The sequence below is a fragment of the Oreochromis niloticus genome, linkage group LG10 (assembly GCF_001858045.2).
Source record: "Oreochromis niloticus isolate F11D_XX linkage group LG10, O_niloticus_UMD_NMBU, whole genome shotgun sequence".
In the NCBI taxonomy this organism is placed as follows: domain Eukaryota; kingdom Metazoa; phylum Chordata; class Actinopteri; order Cichliformes; family Cichlidae; genus Oreochromis; species Oreochromis niloticus.
This window is the reverse complement of record NC_031975.2, coordinates 19,007,610-19,032,844: the sequence shown is the minus strand read 5'-3', so window position 1 is coordinate 19,032,844 and position 25,235 is coordinate 19,007,610. Positions and strand designations below refer to the sequence as shown.

At 40.9% G+C, this 25,235-nt stretch overlaps 2 protein-coding genes across 3 annotated transcripts; one reads left to right on the top strand and one right to left on the bottom strand.

Moving 5' to 3' along the window:
- Positions 1 to 8: 8 nt before the first annotated feature.
- On the top strand, positions 9 to 20,315 carry mcf2b (MCF.2 cell line derived transforming sequence b). Of its 2 annotated transcripts, none has more exons than XM_005452620.3 (26): positions 9 to 492; positions 2,195 to 2,329; positions 2,459 to 2,575; positions 3,576 to 3,725; positions 3,846 to 3,970; positions 4,101 to 4,215; positions 4,305 to 4,424; positions 5,602 to 5,793; positions 6,188 to 6,379; positions 6,459 to 6,639; positions 6,952 to 7,040; positions 7,414 to 7,514; positions 7,684 to 7,750; positions 8,206 to 8,321; positions 8,430 to 8,499; positions 8,587 to 8,679; positions 8,791 to 8,883; positions 10,277 to 10,402; positions 10,636 to 10,851; positions 10,937 to 11,029; positions 11,121 to 11,196; positions 11,428 to 11,470; positions 14,874 to 14,971; positions 15,771 to 15,889; positions 16,588 to 16,700; positions 16,801 to 20,315. In XM_005452620.3, the coding sequence occupies exons 1-26, from the start codon at positions 442 to 444 to the stop codon at positions 16,880 to 16,882; spliced, it is 2,973 nt and encodes a 990-aa protein (XP_005452677.1). In that variant the 5' UTR covers positions 9 to 441; the 3' UTR covers positions 16,883 to 20,315. The 2 variants fall into 2 exon arrangements, with proteins under 2 accessions (XP_005452677.1, XP_005452676.1); XM_005452619.3 differs by having other exon boundaries at positions 14,799 to 14,971.
- Positions 19,812 to 25,235, bottom strand: f9b (coagulation factor IXb). Its single transcript, XM_005452623.3, has 8 exons — positions 25,078 to 25,235; positions 23,957 to 24,123; positions 23,704 to 23,728; positions 23,499 to 23,612; positions 23,268 to 23,399; positions 21,376 to 21,734; positions 20,762 to 20,906; positions 19,812 to 20,497 (listed from the first exon to the last, which is right to left on the bottom strand). The coding sequence occupies exons 1-8, from the start codon at positions 25,163 to 25,165 to the stop codon at positions 19,938 to 19,940; spliced, it is 1,590 nt and encodes a 529-aa protein (XP_005452680.1). The 5' UTR covers positions 25,166 to 25,235; the 3' UTR covers positions 19,812 to 19,937.

Genomic DNA, 25,235 nt, shown 5'->3' with positions numbered 1-25,235 from the left:
AGATAATCTTCCGGTATCTTATGACTAACGATCAGTGTCAGCGATGTGAGATTTAAAGTTAATAAATGATAATACAAATATAATATTATTGCGCAGAGTTCGTCAGTCTCCGCCTTTGCCAAATATTCCTTGATAACAGCAAGCCGAGTGATTTGATCCTTATTTCGTCTGGTCACAGGAATGATGATGATAATGTAGGCTTGTGTAAGTGTAAAGCGGCCAACTTCCTTTGGCTTTGACGTCAGGTGAAGCATACCCCACCATCCTGGTCCAGAGCAGAAGTGCATCTGCTGAGGTGCGCACTCAGCGCGCCGCTCTGCCTATCCGGACACTGCAGTGGAGGTTACCGTGCCATCTCTGCGGCTGCAGTACACCACGTCCCGCTGCGGACTTTCCGCGTACCAGTGAGGACAGGGCAGAACAAGGAAGCGCTAAAAAGCCATGGCCGAGTCCAACCCGCTACGGGGGTTCCCCCGTCTGCGCCGGGCCGCGGTAAGATCCGCCGGGAGGTGGGAGGCTTTAAACGGGGTGGCGAGAATGAGGATGCTGCAGCGGAAAGATAGACGAGCTTTTCTTAAGACTGTTAGGTTTTGCGACACAGACGCTGGGATGTGTTCGCACCGCATTACATATTTAACACGCCTCCCGGTTAAGAAAAGGGGTCGCAGTTGGACGGCAGTTCAGTGTTAAAGAGCCTGTGTCGGGGACCAGGACAGGCCAATGACAAATGTTTGGGCTGTAACTGCAGGTGCAGAACAACAAGAGGCTGTATCAGCTCTGGCTCTGCAGTCTGCACACACAGAGGGATCAAGTTGTGCAGCTTTATGTAACACATTTTGAAACCTGTGTATTTAAAGTACTCACACAAATCTCTGTGCAGTTGTTTGGTGCAGATGTGCCTACAAGTCTGCAGCTATCAAGTTACCTCCATCATGGCTGCTGTATTAGTAAATATCAAGAGGGACTGTGTGCAGTTGGGTGATTATTTACCTGGGACATTTGTAGTGTGCGCAGAGTATCAGTCTGTGTATTTGGTGTCCAAAAAAGCTCCACAGCTATAGCTGATAACAGACTTGATGCCTTTTAATGCGCTTTAAAAAAAAACCCCAATGAGGCATCCTTGAGGTTTTGCTTGTGTATTAGATTACACTGCACACATCAGTAGATGAGCAACTGAAAATAATGCATCATGAGACACAGATAGGCTTCCCTCCAGGTTTCTCAGATTTGAAAGAGACTTACATTATATATAGAAGTCTTCTCCATTTTTTATTAATTCCTCAGCCTCATTTTATCTGAGCCTGCACACAGGAGAGGGAAACTGGATAACTGGAAACACTGGCAGGCTTATGAAGAAAGAGTAAACATGCTTGATGACTAACCCTGTAACATGTGGAAAAAGTAATACTTCAGTGGCAACAGAAGGTGTGGCATTCTTTGGGTTTGTACAGTGGATACTGTTTACAGTCTGTGGTGTGAGAGGAGAGATGTGGACAGGTGATGTGAAAAAGAGAGAAGAGTGACCATAGAGCAAAGTGAGCCAGAGGAGCTGACCGTAAGACCTTCTGAAGTGCTGCAGAGGCTGAAAGACACCCCGGATTGACACAGAGGGATGCTGAGGCTGTGTTGAGCTTTGCTAGACTCCGTGACAAACAACATCCAGCTGTCAGTGACTCTGAATGACTCGTCTGACTTTTCTCATCCCTCTCACACTGCAGTCCTCAGATAATGCAGGAATAAATCCTTAAAACTCTGGTTACCACATTGTTACACTGTTGTTTTTTCTGTCCCAAGAATTAGAGTTTGTTCACATTTCTGAATAAGACTGCTTTAGACTTCATTAGAAACCAATTAGTCCACCTAGTAGTAGTTAATTACATTGGCCCCTCTCAAGTAGCTACCAGAAATTGACTGCTGTGCTTGTACACGAAGAGGGCCTTTTCACATATTAGATATTGCATTTGGACATGTTGCAGCACATTTTTTCTTTAATTCTGGGGTTGTCAATCTGTGGGGTGAGCCCCTTTAGCAGGACACATAACCACTGCAGGGGGAGCATGAAAAACATGGGAAAAATATTGCTTGTGCTAAATAATAAGCTAAATGCTTATCTTTATTTCACAAACATTTAACATACCAATCATTTCTTTAAATGACTGATAAAGTGAGGTAATGATATCGTTTCTTCTTTCAGACCTCATTTCCAGGCAATCTACATTTGATCCTGGTGCTCAACCCCAGCAGTTTGTTAAGCTCTGCCCCAAGTCCATCATCGAGCACCGACCTGGGCTTTCGCTTCAGTCAGGATGACTTTCTGTTAAAGATGCCGGTGAGAGAAGGGGTTAAAAACTAGAGCACTCCTGTGCATGTATATTTAATTTTGTCACCTTTTAAAATGCCAGCTGCAGTGCAACACTGGCCAGGTAACAGCCAGATGCCTCGTGTTTGTGTTTTCTAGGTGGTGATGCTGCGTTCAGTTGGCGACCTGCTGCGCTACATTGATGAAAATCACTTGACAACAGACTTCACTGCAAAAGTGCAGTTCTGCCAAAGCGACTGGGTCGTCCTCCGCACAGTACGCACTTCAGATACTAGATAATCCACTTTATCTAGGCATGTTTTCTGTCATGCTAATTCTGTTAGTATCCAGGACAACTATCTATGCTGCTAAATTTAACAGGCCATGATAGCCTGTTCTGGGAATGTAAAAATGTGTCTTTATAAATATTCTAAGCCTTCATTTTTGATCTTTTACTTTATGTTTAATTCTTTTGTATTATATACTCACGTGAAACAGGTTTTCATATGCAGTCATGTGAAAAACTAAGTACACGTTTAGCGCTTCCTTTGGAGTTAAAAGGTTAAGTACAATCCGCGTACCACTAAACAAATGCACTTGATTAATTGATAATTGGCAAGTGTAACCAACTCTTATAAAAGGAGCATTTAAGTGGTTGTAAACACTATGCTATCCTCTTCCCAGGAGATGAGTCTTAGCAAATTCACCCCAAGATCAGACATTGCAATGCTCAGAGAATCTTTAATAAACCCAAGAGCTATATCTCAGACTCTATGGGCTCCAGTTAGCATGTGAAATTTGGAGCTACAGGACCCAGGCACCTTGAAGTCAAGTGTGAGGCCATTTATCCCAAAAATAAATAAATAGGTCATGCAACAAGACAATGATCCCGAGAACAGCAACAAATCTACAACAGAATGGCTAAAAAAGAAAAGAATGAACGTGTTGCAATGGCCCAGTCAAAGCCCACACTTCAACTTAATTAAAATGCTGTGTTGTGACCTTAAGAGAGCTGTGCAAAAACAAATTCCTGCAAACCTCAATCGTTGTGACAAAGAGTGGACCAAAATGTGGGAGTTGATAAAGTCATACAAAAAACTTCAAGTTATTGCTGCTAAAGGTTGTTCCACAAGCTCCTGAATCATTAGGTGTGCTTAGTTTTTCCACATATTTATATGCCTAATTTTGAGAACCATCAAAAAACTGAAATACAAATAATTTATTTCTGTTTTTTTCTTCTTTTTTTTGGTTTGGGTGAAAATGTGTAATCCTGCAGTCCATTGAGACGTTTGCAGTGACAGTTAAAGAGATTGCTCAGCTGCTCCAGAGGTTCGGATCAGAGCTGTCAGACACCGAACTTCCTGATGAAGCTAACGCCATCGAATTCTTGCTGCACTCCCACACACACCGATACCGACAGATGAAGGTGGTGTTTTACTCCCAATCATTTCCTGCCTCTCTCTGCTCATCCACACTGTATCTGTCACTTTCTGTACTTAATCATTCTCTCTCTCTCTTTTTTTGCATCAATTTTGTACTGATCTAGGATGATATCAGGAGTGTGCTGAAAGAAGGACGCCTCCTGCTGTCAAACCTGGAAACTGTCAAAGCTTCTAAAAGAGATGCAGAGGAGGAGAGGGAAATACAAGCAGACATGGACACTGTTAAAAGGTAAACCATCAGAGGATAAGTGAAGCTCAGCTTGAGTATGAAAGACACGCTCTGAGTTTAATACCCTTTTTTAATGTTATTAAATCGTTCTTTTAGTAGACAGTTGTATCATGCGGCGTGTGTGTTTTAGGCTCCTGGCACAGCTCGGAGACATGGAGGAGGCATTTGATGGCTTCTTTGAGAAACACCACCTGAAGCTGCAGCAGTACCTCCAGCTGCTACACTATGAAAGTAGTTTCCAGCAGGTGTGATAAGTGGTGCCGATGTCTTTTCACGAGTCGTAGCAGTTCATGATCTCAGTCACACTGTTTTGTATTTGGTATCGTGTGTGTAGATGGAGGAGGTCCTGGAGCGGCTCTCTGCCCAGGAGAAGGAGATTCCCTCTTTGGGGCACACAGTGGTTCAGACAGAACAGTTACTTAAAGACCTGGATACACTGGACAAACGTGCTCAGGTGACACACATGCACACACACAATTAACATCTCACATGTGACTTGAAGAAATTAAGCAAGTGGGCCAAAATGTATATCTGTTTATCCAAAATAGCATTTATTCTCCTTCAGCAGTAATCTGCTGAAGGAGAATATGTGGAAAGCTCATATTCTCAATGCTCATATATTGAATACTTGCAGGCAGCGAGAGCAGCGGCAATCACCCTCACAAGCAAACACACAATACCAGACAAATCTACCTTCCCTTCCATGTGGACACATAGGAAGCCTGAGGCAGGGAGAGCAGCAGGCGAAGTCATTTCAGTGATATCTGTAACTGGGTTATATACCCATGATGTCTATTCTGGCTGCTGGCTATCAAAACCAATTCGCTTTGGTGCACAACCTAGCATTCCACAGATTCTTCTAAACTTCAGCTATATGCACTTACTTCAAACCATCATGAGAACTCTCAATATTGTGTTGGTAAAGTGCAATTTGTGTTCTGGCCAAAAACAACTATGAACTCCAGCAAATATGACGTCATATCTCTCCAAGCACTTGCAAAGGCATTCTGCTAGCAGAAAACTAGTAGCAAGAGACCTCCGCACACAGAGTGGGTCAAAGTGGGATTTTAATTACTCGTCCACACATAGCGTGGTGTCGAGAGGACCCGTATGCAGGACCCAGACACAAACAAATCAAGAAAATGCAATCCTTTTATATTTCTGTTGCAAAGACCAAAAATAGACACCACCATGAAAAAATGAGGATTAGAAAGACAGGAGTGCAATAGATGGTTTGACAAGGACAAGAGGGAAAAGCATAACTATACATAGGTGAGAATGATGAGACACAGGTGGAAACAGTCCACAGCAGGTAGAAACTATGAGGGTTTGGGGAGACGATTATATGATGGAAATAGCCTTCAGAGTTAAACAGCTAAAAACTAAATAATTAACATTAAGATATGAAAACTAACACCAAGTCTGACAAAGACAGGAGAACACAGGAGGAGGGAGAAACTAGATGCACAACAAAACTAACCAAAACATAACAAAGCCAACATAACACCCTTATGGCTTTTGGCAGGCTTTTCTTATAATTTATACTGATGGAGTTTGCATGTTGTTCAGGTTCGTTCTTGTCTGAGCTTTTTGTCATTAAAACCTCAAACCTCTGTCTCTGCTTGAATCAGGAGGAGATGGCTCGTGCCCAGGTGTTGATTCTACACGGTCACCAGTTGGCTGCAAACCACCACTACGCCCTGGCGCTCATCATCCAGCGCTGCAATGAGCTGCGACATCACTGTGATGTCATCACCATCGCCATACGCACCAAGAGGGCCTCGCTCACTCGAACACGAGACCTGCTGGGCCGCCTTGAGGAGGTAAAAATGTTCACAGGCCACTCTCACATGTGCAGAAATGCAAAGATGTGTGCATACAAACTTAAATTAAAACAGCAAAATTAATACACATGATTGTGCATTTTTGACTGAATGATCTACTTGTGAATCTTCCTCTTGCTATTAATGAAAATCAGGTCATTTTTATTTATACAGCCCCAAATCACAAATATGCCTCTATTTATAGTTGTCTATAAATCTATAAATCTCTAGGCTCTTCTGTCCTTGAGAAAAATTTGACAAAGAAAAATCTCTCATCTGCAAGTCAGTTGTTGACTGAAGCAAATATTTGCTCTGTTAGCAATCATTCACCTTTCTTGTAGCACAAAGTGTTGCCATGGAATCGGTCTTGTATTTAGCAGTCTTTTGTGAGCAGGCTCTTCGCTGGTGTGACGAGGGCGCCTATCTGCTGGCCAGCCAGATGGTGGACAAGTTCCAAACCAGAGAAGGAGCTCAGGAAGCATTGCAGTACCTCAGCTGCCACCAGGAGAGGGCGCCATCAGCCATGAAAAACAACCAGGATACTCTCAGCTTTGAGTTTCAAGCCATACTCACCCCGCAGCTGCAGGTAACCTGAAACTGCTGACACAAACACACATATATTTTACACCACTGTTGTTTACTACAGTAGCTCTGTGTCTGTCCAGTCCCAGGTTTCCATGGTGACAGAGAAGCTGAACTCAATGCAGTGCATGATCAGAAACAGGGAGCAGTGTCTGAGGAAGCTGGCGGACGTGCAGGTCCGACCCATACAGCTGGTGGCCCCTCGGCCAGAACCGGACCAGACTTTCCAGCGTTGCAAGTCACCCCTTTTCTCCCCCAAACATGGTAGACCCTGTTCCATTGCACTCTTCTTAACACATTCTCAACAATTCAATCCTAATGGGGTTTCTCCCTGTTTTGCAGTAGAAAGTATGATAAAGCACAGGAGATATTTTGAGCTATTGAAGAGGTTCATGTCTGTTGTTGAGTAGGATGTTACTTGGGCACAGTTATCTCCCTATCTTACCTCCATGTCCCTCTTGCATTCAACAGTTTAACCAAGCTTTGGTCTTGACTGTGCTCTAAAGGTCTTGAGCTGTTGCTCTTTTGCCAGCATTTCTTTTTAGTTCTTCCTTATATGTGGGATATCCTCCACAGGTGTAGACTTTAATGTTTTGAACTCCAAGTTCTCCTTTGATCTGCTTCCCGGCAAGAGGGCTGCAAGGAGGAACAACAGCCAACGCAAGGTGTGTGTGTCTATATATATGTACATACAATACGTGTGTGTGTGTGTGTGTGTGCGTGTCTGTGTTTACTCTTTCACTGCAGGAGAAAACTTTGGTGTGTTTGCTTTCATTTGCTTTTTAAATATATTTTTATACATGCACAGCAGACTTGAACTTTGTAGACATTACCCAATGGGAATGCAATATTAAACAATTTTTAATCTCCCAGCATGCACCAGAAAAATATTTCCAGTAGCAGGAGTGTGTCTGAGAAAGGGCAACTTTGGCAAAAGATCTGCAGACTCTCTGTTTATTACATGTGTTTAAAACGCGTATTTTTACTCACTTTTCCATGGAAAGTTTAAGCTAACGTGGTTTGTATGTGTTTCGTCAGATCGAGGTGATGCATGATTACCAAGGCAACCGCAGCTGTCTATATGGACCCAACCCTGAAACTGATTCAGAGGCAGAGGACAGCCCAGAGCAGGTCACACGGTACACAGTCTTAAATGTTAATTGTGACTCTAATGTTGCTAGTTTTTTTAGGTTTATGTGTGTGATCCATTTAGGAGCCTTTTAGCTTCTTCCTGTGCGAGTGTCAGAGCTTACACAGCAGTTTTATATTGTTTTTGTGTCTGTTTATGTTTACGTTCACTCTTTTTAGCCATATTATGAAGGAACTGATAGCTACAGAGAGGATCTATGTGGATGAACTGCTCTCTGTCCTTCTGGTGAGTTAGTTTAAATCATTTGATGGTATTGTTTTGTTTGTTGGATATTTCATAATTTTTATAGATATACATATCAGTATAAAGAATAGTAAGGGGCAGTATTTTAGGTACAGGGGCTTTCTAGATTTCATTTTTAGTCTGGGTAACACTGACAGCATGAGGAGGGAATATCTTAAAGTCTTGGGCAATCTTGAAACCACTGGCTATTACCTGGTTATGATTTAGTTGTTTGTTAGCTTTTCTAGTTTGTCTTCATCAACGTCAACATTAACCAGGGCACAGAAGAACAAGTCTTGGCCAGAGTATCCACGGAGTGGTCATCAGATGACAGGGTTTCCAGACTTGTTTTGTCATTTTGTATTTCTCGATATTTTATTTAAACCTTTCTCCTTTTCTTTGGCTTGCCTTACCATCTCTCCTCACCCTTGACTACCTCTCGCCTCTGCAATTATCAGGGTTACAGGGCAGAAATGGAGGACCCCTCCATGGCTAATCTTCTTCCTGTAGCTTTGCGCAGCCAGAAGGACGTTCTGTTCGGCAACATGCCAGAGATTTACCAGTTCCACAGCAGGCAAGCCGCACACACAAACACACAGAGCTCACAAGCTGTTCCTGTCCCTTTCTGTCTTTTCATGCTGATCCAATTTCCTTTTATGTTCCTCTTGGTTTCTCCTTACAGGATCTTCCTCCAAGATCTGCAGAGTTGCCTGGAGACACCAGAGAGCGTGGGGGCTTGCTTTCTGAAAAGGGTGAGGGAAGACATGATGAAAAACACGAGGACTTTACATGATGTGATATAACACAACATGTTTAAGTGCACATTTGTGTGTGAGCAGAAGGAGAAGTTCCAGGTGTACGAGCGTTACTGCCAAAACAAGCCTCGATCTGTGTTGCTCTGGAGACAGTGTGCTGATTCGCCGTTCTTTCAGGTAGTTGCGCACGTTTAACATGACGCACTCACTTTCACTTTTTGTACTTATGGTACCATATTTGTTCAGAATGTATTTTGATCTCTCCATCCCTGTTCTTTCTTTCTGCAGGAGTGCCAGAAGAAGCTTGATCACAAGTTAGGTCTGGACTCTTACCTCTTGAAACCAGTCCAACGCCTCACCAAGTACCAGCTGCTGCTCAAGGTTTTTTACATTTGAGCTATAAAAACTTATTAATAATGCAGTCCACTCACTGAAATTAATAATTCTGAGTCTGTTGCCAATGTATAATAAAGAAATGTAAATTTTGACTTATAATTTCATTACTAGCCCAAAAAACTTATCGGCTTGCCGATATTTTCGATATTAGATATTTGCTGATCTGTTGCTATTGACATTTATGAAGAAGAGACGCCGGAACACATTTAAACCGTGTTACGAGTAAACCAATACATATGACAAATGTCAGAGAAATCTGTTCACGTTTTGTGTGTCTGGATAAATATCATAATAGCAAATTTTTATAATACTGATGTTCATCAAATATCGGTATGGCTATCGGTCTGTGTATGGGTTAGCTCTAATTACAACCGCTGATAACAAAAACTTTCATATACCTAATGAAGATCAGTATGCTACTAAAGCTTAAAATCAGATATTGTGTTACAAATGAACAATACATGCAACACGTGAACTTTCACTATTTTCACTATTTTCTGGTTTTTTTTTTTTTACTGTCAACTTAGCACGACCCCTGCCAGTCACAAAATATTACAGCAATCAATGTTTTTACAACATGCGATTATGTAAAAAAATCCTAACTTTCTCATGATTTACAGTATGCATCTGTATTCATAGAACAAAAATATTCAGGGAGATCTTGAATGATTACTGATTCATGAGTCACTCAGAAGCTCAAATAAATACTCTGGTGGTGAAAATGTTAATATTTGCTTTCATCCACTATGTTATTGTGTAAAAATTTAACTGCACCCTCATACAGCGCAAATTGTATCAACTCATCACCAGAAAAAAAAGTGCTGCTAATGTTATTGGCTACAGCAAAGTAGGTCAGGAAAACAAACATGTTTCATAATTGAAAATGTCTGTGCGTTGAACTTTGAGCTACAAGAGAGAATGTTGATAGAAGACTGAGCTCTGTGAGCCTGCGGTTCTTGTCCTGACCTCTGTGTTTTTTCTTTCTATTAGCGGTAATTATTTTTTTTGCTGTGCTTTTTTAATAGTAGTAATATCTCATGTGGACAAGCCATCCGTGCAGTAATTGCTTTTGTCTGAATTGACGCATGGACAAAGTGACGCTGGCACAGAGAGACAAACAGATAAGAAGGTTATTTCAACAGAAACAGAGATGCAGACAAATAAAAATGACTTTTGTGGAGACGCACAATTTTAAAAGGCACAGAGACTAATCGACAGCAACAGGTTGGATCCATTTATTCAATTTGCAGAGTCACAGACAGGCTGACAATGATTTACATGTGCATAAAGCCATTTAAGTGGACAGACATCAAGGCAGACCAGATTAGATAAAGTAAGATCCACTGACATGTCATGCTGTGTGCCTGTCCTTGTTCAGGAGCTTTTAAAGCACTGCACAGAGGAGCGATACCGCTGTGAACTCCAGGAGGCTCTGGACTCCATGCTGGAGCTATTGAAGTCTGTCAACGACTCCATGCATCAAATAGCCATCACCGGATATCAGGTACCAGCCAGTCAAATCAACAAATAAAACAGCAGACACACAATCACATTACTGGTTGGCAGATTTATGACCTATCATCACACTTAATCTTATTAGAGCAAAGCACAAAATCTTTCTTACTGGTTGTGATAAGAATAGATTGTGCGTGTGGAAAAACCTTCAGTATATTACTTTGCTGGCAAGCTGCAGATTTGAGTCTTGAGTGTATCCATCTGTCTGTCTCCTTGACACAGGGTGATCTCAGCCAGCTGGGCCGTGTCGTGATGCAAGGCAGCTTTAGCGTGTGGATCAGCCATAAAAGGGCAGCGGTGCGAATGAAAGAGCTGGCCAGATTCAAACCCATGCAGAGGCACCTCTTCCTCTACGAGCACGCCCTGCTCTTCTGCAAGCGCAGAGACGAGGACAACCACGACAGGACGCCCTTCTACAGCTTCAAATCTTGCCTCAGAGTAATGACACTAAAAACTCTCTCACATTATCAGGCAACTCAAACACTTTATGTTTCCAATTCACAGTTTTTCTCTCTGTCTGTAGATGAGTGCAGTGGGAATCACGGAAAATGTGAAAGGAGATGTGAAGAAATTTGAAATCTGGTATAGCAGCAGAGAAGTGGTGTACATAGTTCAGGTATGTGATGCTCTTTTTTCTATTTTAAGTGTAACTGCAAAGACTTTTCAGTGTCTTGTAGTGTGTTATATTCACTCTGTGTTTCTATTAGGCTCCCACGGTGGAGGTCAAAGTTGCCTGGCTCATGGAGATTCGAAAAATTCTCAACAACCAGCAAAAGCTACAAGGTTTCAATTAATGTTGATGTTGCTTTGTGACCTGTTCTTTTTCCCTTTTTAAAAGCCCGATTTCATTTATATGACTTGTGTTCAGTCGTGTTTTTTTTTCATAAGTGCTTTGTGGTTTTTGTTGAAACCTTAAAGTCCTTCCTAGCAGTGTAATTTCCTTTACTCTGTTGTTTTTGGATTTTTATTCCTTCTACATCTAACTCATTCCTCTATGTCATCTCATTTTCTTAGATGAAGCTTCTCTTCTGCTTTCAGACAACCCTCTCTCTGACAGGTGATTCTCTCTGCATGACCTCACATGATGTAGGGATGTGCAAAAACATTTACATAAGAATCATGAAATGCAGTTTTTATTCAGGTCACACAAACCAAAAAGATTCAGTTTTTTTCAATAGCTTTTTTAAAAAGTTGGGACGCTGTGTAAAATGCAAACATATCAAACGTACAAGCTGAGGCATTTTACTGGTTCATGAAAAATATTAACTCATTTTAAGATTCATGGTGGCAACACGTCTCTATACTGCTTATAGAGAAACATATACCCCCATCCAGATTATGTCTTCTTCAGGGAAGGCCCTCCATCAAAATCTAGGAGGGGGGGGGGGGTATAAGATTTGAAAATCATTGTGTACATTTTACACAGTGTCCCAACTTTTTGGAATCTGGGTTGTATGAGTAACTCAGTGGATAGAATTTCAAAATTCCCTCATCCCCATACAGCATCACAGAAGCTTGTTATGATGTTTCATGTGTGGTGAGAAAGGTCAGCCCATGTCTGATAACTCCATTCTATTCTTTTAAAACCTGATAAATTCTGGGAAGAAAAAGATTGTGTTTTGACCCTTAAATCCAATTTCTGGAATGACTTCCCGATCACATAACACCCGCCTACAAGTCAGGATATCCGCCATTGCCACAATCATAATTCTCATAATAATCTTTTTACAGTTTATTGATGTTACTGAGTCAGTGTGCATGTGCGCAGTGGCTCCGTATGTGAATGTATCAGCATCTTTGTCATTACCCGCGAGATCTGGCATTCATGGCTGAACTGCCAAATCCTGCAGATGGCACAACATTGTCTTCAGCTCTGATATTTAAAGCTGCTGGTTTTCAGCACCATGGACAGTGCCATTCACTTAATTTAGGCCTGCTACAGTTTCTTTCTGTGCTGCTGGGCTTTGATTCCTCTTCATATTCATGCATATTCACCTCACTGCAACAGTCCCTGATTAGATGCTTTAAAGTGCTATTGACTGTAACAGGGAGGCTGTGCATTACATTCTTTTAAACACATTCTTTTAAGTGACTCTGTCAGATACATTCTTGATCCCGTGGTGACCATTAAAGTGATAGGATGTGCTAGAAGAGGTAACTGTAAGTGTGTGGTAGTTATAAGACTACTTTTAGAGGGGTTTTCTTTTTAACATCTTGCACTTGCTGCTTTGATGATTGCAAGCTATTCAAAGTATTGTCAGTGATGGAGCTTTGCAGTGTGTTGGAGTTTGCGGGTGTTTGTTTGTGGAGTTGTTCTGGAGATGACAGTTTTATGTTTACAGGTGGCATGCTAGCATGTTGTAAGGTCAAGTAATGGCTGTGCCTTGTGTGTGTCACAATGTGCAAGATCATGGAGATACAGTTTATGGGAAATTTATCAACACTGGTATGTTTTCTCTTTGTCAGCAGCTTCCACGAAGAGATCAAAACTAATGTTGTTATTTGTAGTCTCAGCCAGGTTTTGCTTGGACCTCCACTGTTCATGAAACCTTTTTAAACATATCAGTGACACATACTGTTGCAGTGCTCTTTCTTTACTGTAATCACTGGCACTAGGTTACAACAGTTGCATTATTTATAATGCAAAAAATAAAAAAATAAATAAAGTGCCCAGCTATGAAGAACTATTAAACATTTGATGTAAAATTAAAATCCATATTTGTGAGCATTTATAGAAATCTTTAATAGGGAACCAGGAGATTATAAAGGGTGTTAGAAGGTATTGACAGAGACAGATGAGATAGTAGATTTGAGGGCCAAAATGTAGGATGCAAAACTAATTTACACACAAGCTTTAATGGCTGATTTCAAAATTCACAAGTTGAAAAGAGAAACAAAAGGTACCAGGGTAAAATAGGAAGAACCATAAAGCAAACCGAGTCCTTATGACGCAAGCTCAGCATCACCATCGGGAAGTACCCAAAAGACAAATGCTAAACACAGAAGGAGGAAGAGTTTGACTAAACAACATGAATAAGAAAAGTGAGCACTGCTGTGTTTTCAGTCGGAGAAGCATTTCATCTCACATCAGAGTGATTTCTTTAGTCTTGCTGATGCATTTTTTGCAAAACACGTCTCTGTGGCTTTCAAGCCCAGAAGACTTGCACCCAAAATTGGTTCACACCAAGGATCCTATCCCCCGGTAAAAACAGAGTAATATAGTGTACACTGTTAAGTGCCAGGAGGATCGCTGTCATTTATACTTCGGGGAAAACTGACTAAGCAGAAGAGCTGCATCATGTGGTAAAAACTCTATTTACACCTACCAACCAGTGGCCCCTGTTTTAGTGATAAGAATGTACACATCCTGGACAGGGAGGAACGCTGGTTTGAATGGGCAGTCAAGCAGGACATTTACCTGAAAAGGGAAAGATCATCTCTGAACTGAGGAGGGGACCCTAGCTACAGTTCTGTGATTGCATCCAGGATTTCCTTACCTGGATCTAGACTGAGGGTGAAAAGTCGTACGCAGAATATTCTGTAAAATTAAAAAACTAAAAGTCATCGTACCACAGGAATGAGGATTAAAGAGTTTTAAAAAGTACAACAAACTTTAAGCACTAGAATGATAAAAAAAACAAAAAACAAACAGAAACTCAGACTAAAATGTTTAAACACAAAACTCAAATAGGACCATGACCCATTGTTAGTGTTGGTCTTATCATGGGAGTTGTTGACATACATTAAATGATACCAGCGATTTCTTTTAAGAATTTGAGCATGGTAAAACCCCGATCAGACATTGTCTTGAAGCACTTTTTGATTCTTACTAATATACAGTATGGATGATGAAATACTGTAAGGATTGCCACTCTTTGAATGATATGTGGATCTAACAATTGTGTAGGCCTAACAGTATTTGTAAGTAATTGCAGTGTTTGCTTTATTTAGCAGATGGGAAGGCTTAAAGCATTCAGACAATTGTTATTGTACTGCCTTAATGTTCTTTCTAGTTATTGTATTAAATGGGACAAGCTTCACCCGTCTACTACATAAAGCAGGTTGAAGCACACATGGAAATTATTTGCAAATGCCCTTTAATCAGGGCCTGTTATGTGTGTTTGTGTAGAATATTGTAGAAATAATATTTCCATATATTGCAGCGATCTCTGATATAAATGATTTTCATGTGATAACCTCGAACATCTTTTGAAATCAGGCGCTGAAATATATGTGACTGTAACCTGAGTGGGATGTTGTGTTAATTTACAGACTGTGTTTGAGGTAACAGCTCGTTTTGTGACACCGTGGATGTCGTTGTTGTTGTTGTTGTTTGTTTTGTTTGTTGTGCTCGTTGGTCTTGTTCCCATTGTGATGTGGTTTAGTGCATCAGAGATGTGTGTGTCGTGGGGCAGCGCGCCGGTGGGAGGCTGCTCAGCGTGTCTCCCTGTTCCTCACAGCTCCTCTACAACAAACCACTCCCACATTCCGAGAGGGGAGGAGTCGCTACACACTAGCCCCGCCCATTCGGATCCTGTGGTTCATTCACCTCGACGCAGTGAGTTGGACAAATGGAGTACAAACACACACACACACTTGTTTTTACACCTTAGTGAGGACATCAAATCAACAGGAGCTTTCCCTGGCCACTTACCTGAACAATAAGAAAAATAATATTTAACCCTAAACCTAACCATAACCTAATTGTAACCTTAACCCTGAAACCACAATTTGAGGTGTTTGTGCTGATATGCTGTATTTGATTTTTTACCATGCCCTACCATCTTTTTAGAGATAAGAGGTTTTGGTAAATGGTAAATGGCCTGTGTTTGTATAGCGCTTTACATAGTCCCCAAGGACTCCAAAGCGCTTTACACGTTCAGTCATCCACCCATCCACACACACATTCACACACTAGCGATGGCAAGCTACATTGTAGCCACAGCCGCCCTGGGGCGCACTGACAGAGACGAGGCTGCCGAGCACTGGCGCCACCGGGCCCTCTGACCCCTGTTTTCCCCTTTTTCTAATTGCACTGTCATGAACTTTAACATTTAACATGGGTATTCTGCAGCTTCTCTCAGCATTGCATGGTCTGACTTTAGTGAACATTTTCTAGGATGTCCACCCCTGGGAAGATTAGCATCTGTCTTGAATGTTTTCCACTTGTGGATAACCTTTCTTAGTGTAGAATGATGGACTTTAGATTGTTTGGAAATGACCTTATTGACCTTTCTTTTTTACCATGAGTATTTCATTACTAACATTTAACTGTTCAATTTTCTCATTTACAAAACAAAGAAATAGAAAAATTCTGCAGTTTCACTTCACTTCTTTTAGCTGTCTTTCATCTGTAGGTTGGCCTGCGAATGCTCACTCAGTGGCAATCTGTGAGGGCCTGGAAGACTGGGGTGCTACAGACCTCTCCGCTTTATCAGACTCAGAGGAGGAGGAGGAGGATCAGCCTGCCCCACTGGTGAGATTTTGTTACTGTCACATGAGTCCTGAGATATGCACAGAGTTCACACAGAAATTGAGATGTGGTTATGCAGAGAACATTGACTACTAAAAGCAGTTTAAATGTGCTTGCCTGATGGGAGGGACTTACTAAAGCTTTTAAAATTCTAGCTCTTATTTTTTGTTTGTTTCTTTGCGTTTGCATGAAGCCTACCGCTTCTTTAAGGGAAAATTATGAACATAAAGCTGTGCAGCTACAGCAGGTGGAAGGTCCTACCTGAACCTAGTAGACCTCCCTCAAATGGGTGGTGGCATCCAGCCTGTCATTTTCTTACACCAGAATTCAAAATATCATTAGGATAAGAGCTATAAGTCTTATGTCTTTGTTTTTAACAAAGATCCTCCAACTTTCTTTTCTGGCAGTTCATTCCTCTTCTTCCTCTTCTTCCTCTTTTCATTACCTCCTACTGGAGACTGATATTAGACAAGACCTGCCTTCTTGATATTTTTCCCCCATCCAATATGACTATGAAGGACACTGTGACTGACGTACCATCTATTATACACTGATACTTTGTGCGACGATGCTCTTTGCGGCCTGTGGTGGTTTATGAGTTCCTTAATGAGTAAATATGTATGTGTCTTGTCTATTCATTCATGTGGCAAAGGGTTGAATACACTGTTCCCTAAGTTTTTAATTTTTTTACTCTGTTCCAGGTGGCAGGCAGGTACAGAGTGATGGTAGAGAGCACCATGGCCAGCTCTGATGACATCATCTTTAACTGTGGTGATGTCATCCAGCTGCTGCATGAGGATTCATCAGGAATGTGGTAAGACTGGCCACATTCTTCAGAAATCTTGAATTCAACCATTTTCAAATGTTGAAATGTTTAACAAGATTTTGCGCATTGGTGTTGTGTATAACTGCAGGATAGTGAAGAATATAAGTCGTGGCGAAGAAGGCCGCGTCCTACCCGAGGACTTACATAGGATTCTGGGAGAGACGTGCTGAGAGCCAATCAGGACAGAGGATGAATGAAGAAGTGTGCCTGTTTGTTGCTCACTCTTTGCCTGAATATCCTTCCATGTGTACAGACACACACAGACTTATATATTCCATCAACTTCCTGAAAAAATGGGCATCTGAATCTGCTTGTCAATCAAAATGAAGCACAACATCAGCCACAGACTTTACTCCTCAAACTGCTGTGAGAGTTTCACCTCTGAAGACTGTGAACTCCAGAAAGAACCTCAGAAGACTTTAACAGTGGAAAGCACATACAAGCCATCCTTTGCTCTGCCTTCTCCGGCAGCAATACATCAGAATATTTTGGACTGAAGACTTTAAACAGGGGCTTTTATTTATATGTTCAGAGTGGACTTTTGTTCTAGACGTCAAGCTGTATAATTTCTATTTTCTTATGAAATATCATGTCTACCAACATATCATTACTGTTCTTGTGCCAAACAGCTAAGCTAACTGTCATGCAGAAATGCCCTGGTTATGTCGTCGCCGCCTCTTAGCAGCCAAAGTGAACACTGAATGTCTGTCAGCTTTGTTTACGTGATAAAAAATTTAAAAAAGAAGAAGAAAAAAATGAAAATATGGCATTTTAGTTTTCCAGGTTTCAGCTTTCATACTAGCTCTAGACAATTTGACACTCAGTGCTCATAGTGTGGGAAAAAAATTACTGCATACCCTTGTTTACAGTTAGCTTAATTAAAAGGGACCTATTATGCTTTACTTTTCTCTCTCCTTAAATAATTACCTGTTACAGCAGTACTACTCATATTAAGCATGGCCAGAGTAATCCTTGTAAGCTAAAAGATAAGGCTTCAAATAGCTCCAAATGCTTGGTTTCATACAGTTCCTTCTACTCTCGGCTCTTTATGACATCAGTGAGAATGGATATGATGTTTTATGATGTTTATGATGTGCAAATGAGAAATGAGCTAGCTTAAAGGGATGGAACAGGAAACTGCACTGTTAGTGTAATTAGTATGAGATAAATGATTATTCTGAACTTTGAATCATGCCAAGCTGCTTAAGTAGATTCCAAGAATAAAACATATGGAGCAGGAAATGAGAATAATCGGCCCCTTTAATGACGTGTCGTAGCAGGAAAGGCAGAGGCAAAAAAACATTGTTTAAAATTAGTTTGGGAGTTTAAAGTGGAGATAAACAATCTGCCAACAGTTTTAGCAAACTAGAACATTTTTAGTCGTTATTATTGACACAGTATATGATAAAGTGAATCAATTCATCATCTTGTGGTGCCACCCCAAAGTGTGGAAGACCAAATGCAATACACAAAATTTTGCCCTGGGTCTTAACAGGACACCAAAGGCCTCGACCTCAAAGTCCTTCTCCTGTAATCTCTGATCACAATTTTGGTAATTAACGGAACAAGGAACCTCTGTCAGTGCACTTTGAACAACCAGATTAAATTAGGTCTAAATCGTACATCCTTGCCACTGTGTACTTTGGAGTCCAGGAACACTGATACGGACAGATCCTCTCCTGGTGGTACAAGTTTAAATATTTCCTGTATTTTATTGAAAAAAAGCATTGGTGAAAGTTTCAGTTGCAGGGTGATTCACTCTTTTATGAAGAGTCTCCTGAAAACTACACTAGGACTAGGTTGCTGTTATTTATGGTGATAAAATAGTTTTTAATGAAAGTTATATTCTCTGCTATGCTTTTTTTTTTTCATTTGATTCAGTAGCTTTTCCATCCATCATAGTCTTTTAGAGCTAAAACCATTATCACTGACAAGCTTTACCATATTGATTGATTGCTTGCTGCTGTGCATGGGTAAGTTACACCCTACATATGACTGTAGCTTTATTTCCACCTGCAATGAGAAACTATGCTCAGTGTTGGGTACTACCTGTAAAAAGAATAATGTGGAGTTTTCACCTGAGCATATTTGTGAATATGAAATTTGAGGGGGTTCATTGAGAATATGGAAATGTATTTTGAACTGCCTTGTTTTAAAACTGCCCAGTCCAACATTGTCTACGTTGTAAAAATAAGCCAGAAAAGTGTGTGAAGTGTGCAGAGTGTTCACAAAAACACTGCCACTCAACTGTAAATGAGCTGAGAGCTCATCTCTGACTGATGTAGTGTAATTATCTAAGTTGCTGGCAGCTTATTTAGACATCCGCAGCAGACTGTGACCATGTAAACATTAAAAATCGAAACTGTCAATGTTAAACATCATTTTAGTCAGTATTTTAGTCTGAATGGTGGTACTGCTTTGGACAGACAGATGCTGATACTCTGCTATCAAGTGAAGAAATGAATTTATTGCAAGAATATTTGAATCAAATCCTTGTAGTAGCAGTAAATCCAAGATTAGCTTGTACACTAAGTGAAGATTAATTTTCACAGTATTCAGCACCCACAGTGGGAGCATTGAATCATTTGACAGTGAGCGCTCGACCATCCAAATGAAGCATGTTCACTGATACGCAATACTAAATAACATTTCATCACTTTAAATTGATTTGAAATCCACCCACCGCTGGCTACACTGTAGCATCAGAAGTTATTAATGGATTAGTTCAGTTAGGCTTTAGCGTCTTTCGTGGCAGTGCTTTAACTTGGTGTTTGCTGCTTTTGCTTATTTGAACTGTATTTTTTTTAAATAATACTAATTATGTACATAATTATTTTCTGAAAATATAAACACTGGACTTGTTTCAGCTTGACTGATGTGATTTGTCCCTTTTGTATAGCCTTTGCTTGAACGATACATCTATAATCCTCTTGTTAGTTTTATGGTGCTTCTTAATGGCCCGGTCCCAGCAAAATTCACTACCACTTCATGTCATTGATAAAACGGGGTATTCATATAGAGCTTCCTGTTGATGCAAATTTGCTTAAATCATATTTGTCATCAAAAATGAGAACATCATATGATAATCAAACACTCAGATAAGTTGATATGTTTTATTGAGGTACTAAAAAAGAACATGGGGGATTTCTCACTTCATTCACTTCCTCGGGGGCTAAACTCAACACATGCTACTTGTTTATTTTTACAGCTGAGTCATGAATCCTGTTAATTGCTTATACTGATCTCTGTTACGTTACTGATCCATTTGTAGTAGTGTGAGACCCGGGTATAGATGCCATACTTCCCATCTTTGGCACACTCCTCTCCCCAGCTGACGATGCCTGTCAGGAACCAAGTTCCTTTGTAATTGGTGGCATGCGGCCCACCGCTGTCCCCTTGGCACGAGTCCTTCTGTTCACTTTCAAAGCCTGCACAGAACATAAATCGGGTGATATGGTCTCGGCTGCTCTGTTTACATTTGGTGCGGTCCACATAGGGGACTTCCAGCTTCTGGAGCTTGGTGGCCTCGGGGCCTTGAAACCTTATCCGGCCCCATCCACTCACAAGGGAGACTGTGGATTCTCTCACAATGTTCTGTATGAAGTCTTTGGGGCCCAGGCAAATGGGACGCCGCTTGTTGGACAATTCCACTGGACTGCCAAGCTTTAAGAGCGCAATGTCATGGTTATATGGTGAGTTCTTGAAATCATACATGTGGTGGGGATGCCTTTCGGCCACCTCGTGGTCTCGCTCTGGACCCTCATCTTGGTTCACATCATGTTCACCTGGAAGCATAGATTAAGATTAAGATTTTCTAAGACAATGTAAATTTCTGCACAAGGAAGCGAAGTCTAAAGTATTAGACAACTTGTGAAAAAACATTAAAGAAACATAATTGAAACATAATTTGTTAAAAAGCATTGAAGCTGAAAGGAAAAAGGGATAGCCTGATCCCTAATACTTTAGGACAAAACAGTATTATCTGTACTTTAGAAGTTCAAGTGAAAGATTTAATGTTAAAGAATGCATGTAGCCTTTGTTCTTCCTACCAACTCTGATGAAGAATTTACGTTCTGTGCCATCCCTGTTCCACAGACAATGGGCAGCAGTGATGACCCATAAGTCAGCAAGCAGGGATCCTCCACAGAAGGGCAGCGCTCTCTGCACACTGTCTGGGCGGAACATCAGCGCCACCTTCAAACACAGGAAGAAATGCAAAGAAAACAGAAGAGCAGTGATGCAGTATTCCGTTTTAAAGAACCTCCACGTTTTTTGAGCATCTGAAAAAAAACCCCACTCAAAAGCAGCACGTTCTCTCTGCATGGCACAGGCTTCAAACTCGGGTCTACACTTACACTTCTAATGCATCTTCATTAAACCTGGCGCTCAAGTGCGAGTTGAAATGTCAAAGTCTATTCAAAAGTCTTTCTATTTAAATTATTGCACAGATTTAAAAGTTGCTGACTATTTGAGGATTACAGCTTACATCTTACTTTACAGCTACATCTAAAACTCTTGAAAATGTTGCCTAAGATAAAACTTGAAGAGGCCCCGGAGGGTTCATGCAAATGTTCTTGCCCTGCTGGGATTTTTGTTCCAGTTCTTCACATATTTGCCTTCACTGCATCCCCAGCTCTTCTCTCTCCAGCCTATATCACAGTACCTGCCAAGGTATCTGTCCAGGAATGGCCATATCTCCTCCCACAATTCTTTGGTCAGTGTTCTCTTGAGCTGTGACATTGGGAAGTTTGGCATACCCCCAGGACGACATCTCCGTCTTCGTTTTCGGTGTTTCAGTGACGCTTCTCACATGCCGACTGACAATCACATCCTCAGAGTCCAGAGAGTCATTGCTCGGGTTTGATTCGGTCATGGGATGGTTGAGATAATCATACTCTGGTATAAGTTCATCATAGAAGTAATCGTTCCAGGTATCGTTGTAGAAGTTTGACGATCTTGGTTCTAGAATGGACCTGGTGAGAGAGCTGGAGGACAGATTCACACGACCACAGCTGAATGGCTCTGGAGAAATAGAAGTGAAATAATAGGGGAGATATTACATTTTTGCCTCCTAGATTTGTTTAAATTTTACATTGTCATTTTTTATGGGGTTGGAACTACAGTTCTTCAGATTTTTTCTCACATGTGCAGACTGCTGATCCAAAAAAAAAAGAATAGAAAAATACCCATTTCCTTTCTGTTCCCTTTGAACGCTTCATCTTTAGCAAAGACCAGTTAGATTATGTTTAAGCAGTATATCATAGATGAATGTGATTACTGTTAAGTTCCCTGAAGGTTTTTTGTGGTAAAAGAAAAGAAGAATTTTTTTCCGTTCACATGATTTACTTAGTCCGGCTGCTGAAGCATGAACTAGCGTAAAAATGAGAACTATAAATTTTGCACCCCACCACTTCCACTGGAGACGTGTTAGGAAGACAACTTCAGGAGAAGTATGAGGAGGACCAATTGCATCAAGACCAATGATCGTGAGTATTTACATGAAAGCTTATTTCCTTTATGATTGTTGCCTCTCTGTGGAATACAAAATTTACATGTATTCATGGTACAAAGGAAACTACACAGTTTGTCGTTTCCAAGGTTTCACACATCAGGACATCGTAAAAAAGCTAACTAGTCTGTATTTGGTTTTTAAATGAGGTAAATACAACCATGGATAAACAACAACACATGAAATATTATTCCAAGTCATTATTTATGTAACAAAAACTGAGCCGAAATGCAGACGCAATATAAAATAAACTATATACATCGGCAATTCAGTAGCTCCCAGACCACCATTAGCAGCAATATCTTAAATTAATGGTTTTTCTTTATGGCTTTATCAGTATCTCATGTGGCTGTGGAGTAATTTTGGTCCACTCTTCTTTACAATGTTGCTTCATTTCATTGAGGTTTGCAAGCATTTGTTTATGCACAGCTCTCTTACTGTCACACCACAGCATTTTAATCAGGCTGAGTTCTGGACTTTGACCGGACCATTGCGATGCCTTGATTCTTTTCTTTGTCAGTCATTCTGTTGTAGATTTGCTGCTCTGCTCAGGATCATTCTTCAGGATACATGACCTCACACTTGGCTTTAAATACTTTGGTATACAGAGGAGTTCATGGTTGACCGAGTGACTACAAGGGACTCAGATGATCTGCTTCAAAACAAGCGCAAATCATAGCCAATGCCATGCTTTACTTCCATGCTCTTTTAGAGGCTTCTAAACAAGCCATAGTTGTTCAGTCTTTTTGTTTCTAACTGTATTTAGCTAATATTAAAACCTGATAAAGACGGGGGTTTTTTTAATTATGTCTTCATATGTAAAACCTTAGAAACTGTATTGTAGTTGAAGTCAGAATGAAAAATAGGAAAACGCAGATGTTAATGGAAAAGGTACTTAGTAAGTTAAACTTTAAATTTAATGTGAATTGCATTTCTTCTCTGGGTGCAGATGTTTCACATAGACTGTGGTTACCTTTTTAGAAAGCACTCGTTCAGAAAAAACAAAACGCTCTTACCACTGCACTAAATGCTGTGTGTGGTTTTACCTATTGGCTCACAGCTCTTCTTGTTTGGCCCAAGTATGTAACCAGTTGCGCACCTGCACACAGCTTGATTAGCCTTCATTACACAGAAATGAGAACATCCGCCATTGTTCACCAAACACTGCTTGTTCACGTCTGGAAAAAGTCAGGAAAACAGAATTAGCTTTCTTTGACAAAACTTTATGGTCTTAGATCAAACTTTGTTTCAGCCGAGTTATTCAGATCCACGCTCACCGATCTCACAGTTCTTGCCGCTGAAGTTTGGTTGGCACAAGCAAAGATAACCGTTGACCCCATCTTCACACACACCTCCATTCTGACAGGGGGGTGGCTTACACTGGTCACCATCTACACATGACAGACCACACCACAGGTTTAGAGAAGACTGTGGGCTATAAATTCTCAGCAAACATGAGAACTTGTACTTTGTTTGTCTTACCGATATAGCCTGCCCAGAACTCCATCTGAAAAAGGAAGATCAAATTAAACGGGAAGTTCACCAACCATCCATCAAGCTCTGATCACTAGACCACTGTAACTGCTCACTTTTGGAGATATAAACAGTCAAGATGGCCACCTTCTCTTGAATGTGAACGTTTACATCCTAATATGGTGTCAGCAGTGCCAGCCTCTTAATACTGGTAAAAGCATAGGATTGTATGTGTGTGTGCGTGAGAGAGAGAGAGACCTACAGTTTTCTCATCATCCTCAAACACCTCTCTGGCCTCCTCCATGCTGCAAATTTCTTCCATACATTCCCGCTCCAGGTTACCTTGTTTAAGTTCTTCAAAAGGAGTGTTATGTCTGCGCTTACGATGCAGCACGGTGTGTGCCATCTGCTGAGACACAAACACAGCTCCTGAAAGGGTAACAAAAGACAAAGAGTCCTCACTAAGTTCAACATAATTATTCAGAACTATTGATAAAGGCTGCTTTCAGGGATATATATGTATATAAAGCCTATATAAAAGTACATAAAAGATGGACAGCTACCAGGACTGAAAGTGAAACCAGCGTGGAAGTGTCTTAAATCTGAGAGCAGGGAGAGGTTTGTTGGAAGCAGGCTGAGATTCTGTACTTTTTCATTCAGATCAACAATGTACTCATCAAAACACCTTTATGGTGACCAAAAAGCTCAGCTTGAGGCTTAAAATTTACTACTGTCCAGTGACCATCTTCTATGTACAGTCTATGATATTCCTCTGCAGTAATCATATTATTGGTGTTCTCACTTGTGTAGAGAATCTGCTATGGTCTCATCTTCATATATCTGGTGATCCCTTTGATACATGATACCGTGCTTTACCTTTGACCTAACTTAATCATTTAATTGAGCCAAACAAAGAGCTGATACTTGCTACAGTTTTACATCCACATCTGCTTAGGATAATCTAGACTGGCTGCTATATGGACCTAACTCAGTGGTCCAGCTATCATCCCTGCCTTTCCAGCACAAGACATCTTGCAAACAGCCACCAAACAAATCGTCTAAATTATATCAACTTAATATTTCAGATTTACATCCTAACCCTGTGGATGGACAAAAGCAAACTCGGTTTCTGATAAGGGCTGGCCTGAGTAATCCTCGATGAACAGTTAAAAATATTTAAACCTACAGCCTAGGCACTTAGGAATCTTTACAGATCCAAGTGAATAAAAACTTTAAGAATCGAGGTTATTAACCAGGCTGTCAAAAGCAATTCAGTGGTCACCTGCTTAGCCACCAGCCTTTTCCTATATTTTGTGTAGCTCTAAACTTTGCTGAACTCATTTTCCTGCCACCGCAGTCAGTACCTGCTCTGCTGCTTTTTACCTGTGTTTTCTTCTGTGATCTCAGCACCCACTCCATACATGTCCAGCAAAAGAACAGCAAAACAAACCAGTGCACACACTCTGGCCATCTTGTTGTTGCCAGTTGTCTGTCTGACTTTGACACTAAACTCAAAGCCTTATCCAACGCTCCAAAGTACA

Coding starts and splice junctions, on each gene's coding strand:
- mcf2b (XM_005452619.3), top strand. CDS start 442: ATGGCCGAGTCCAACCCGCTACGGGGGTTCCCCCGTCTGCGCCGGGCC. Junction 8,322..8,429: donor ATTTACCAGTTCCACAGCAG/GCAAGCCGCACA, acceptor TTCTCCTTACAG/GATCTTCCTCCAAGATCTGC. Junction 14,972..15,770: donor GGTTCATTCACCTCGACGCA/GTGAGTTGGACA, acceptor TTTCATCTGTAG/GTTGGCCTGCGAATGCTCAC.
- f9b (XM_005452623.3), bottom strand. CDS start 25,165: ATGGCCAGAGTGTGTGCACTGGTTTGTTTTGCTGTTCTTTTGCTGGAC. Junction 23,729..23,956: donor TTGAGGATGATGAGAAAACT/GTAGGTCTCTCT, acceptor TTCCTTTTTCAG/ATGGAGTTCTGGGCAGGCTA. Junction 20,907..21,375: donor CTGGACAGATACCTTGGCAG/GTACTGTGATAT, acceptor CTGTGTTTGAAG/GTGGCGCTGATGTTCCGCCC.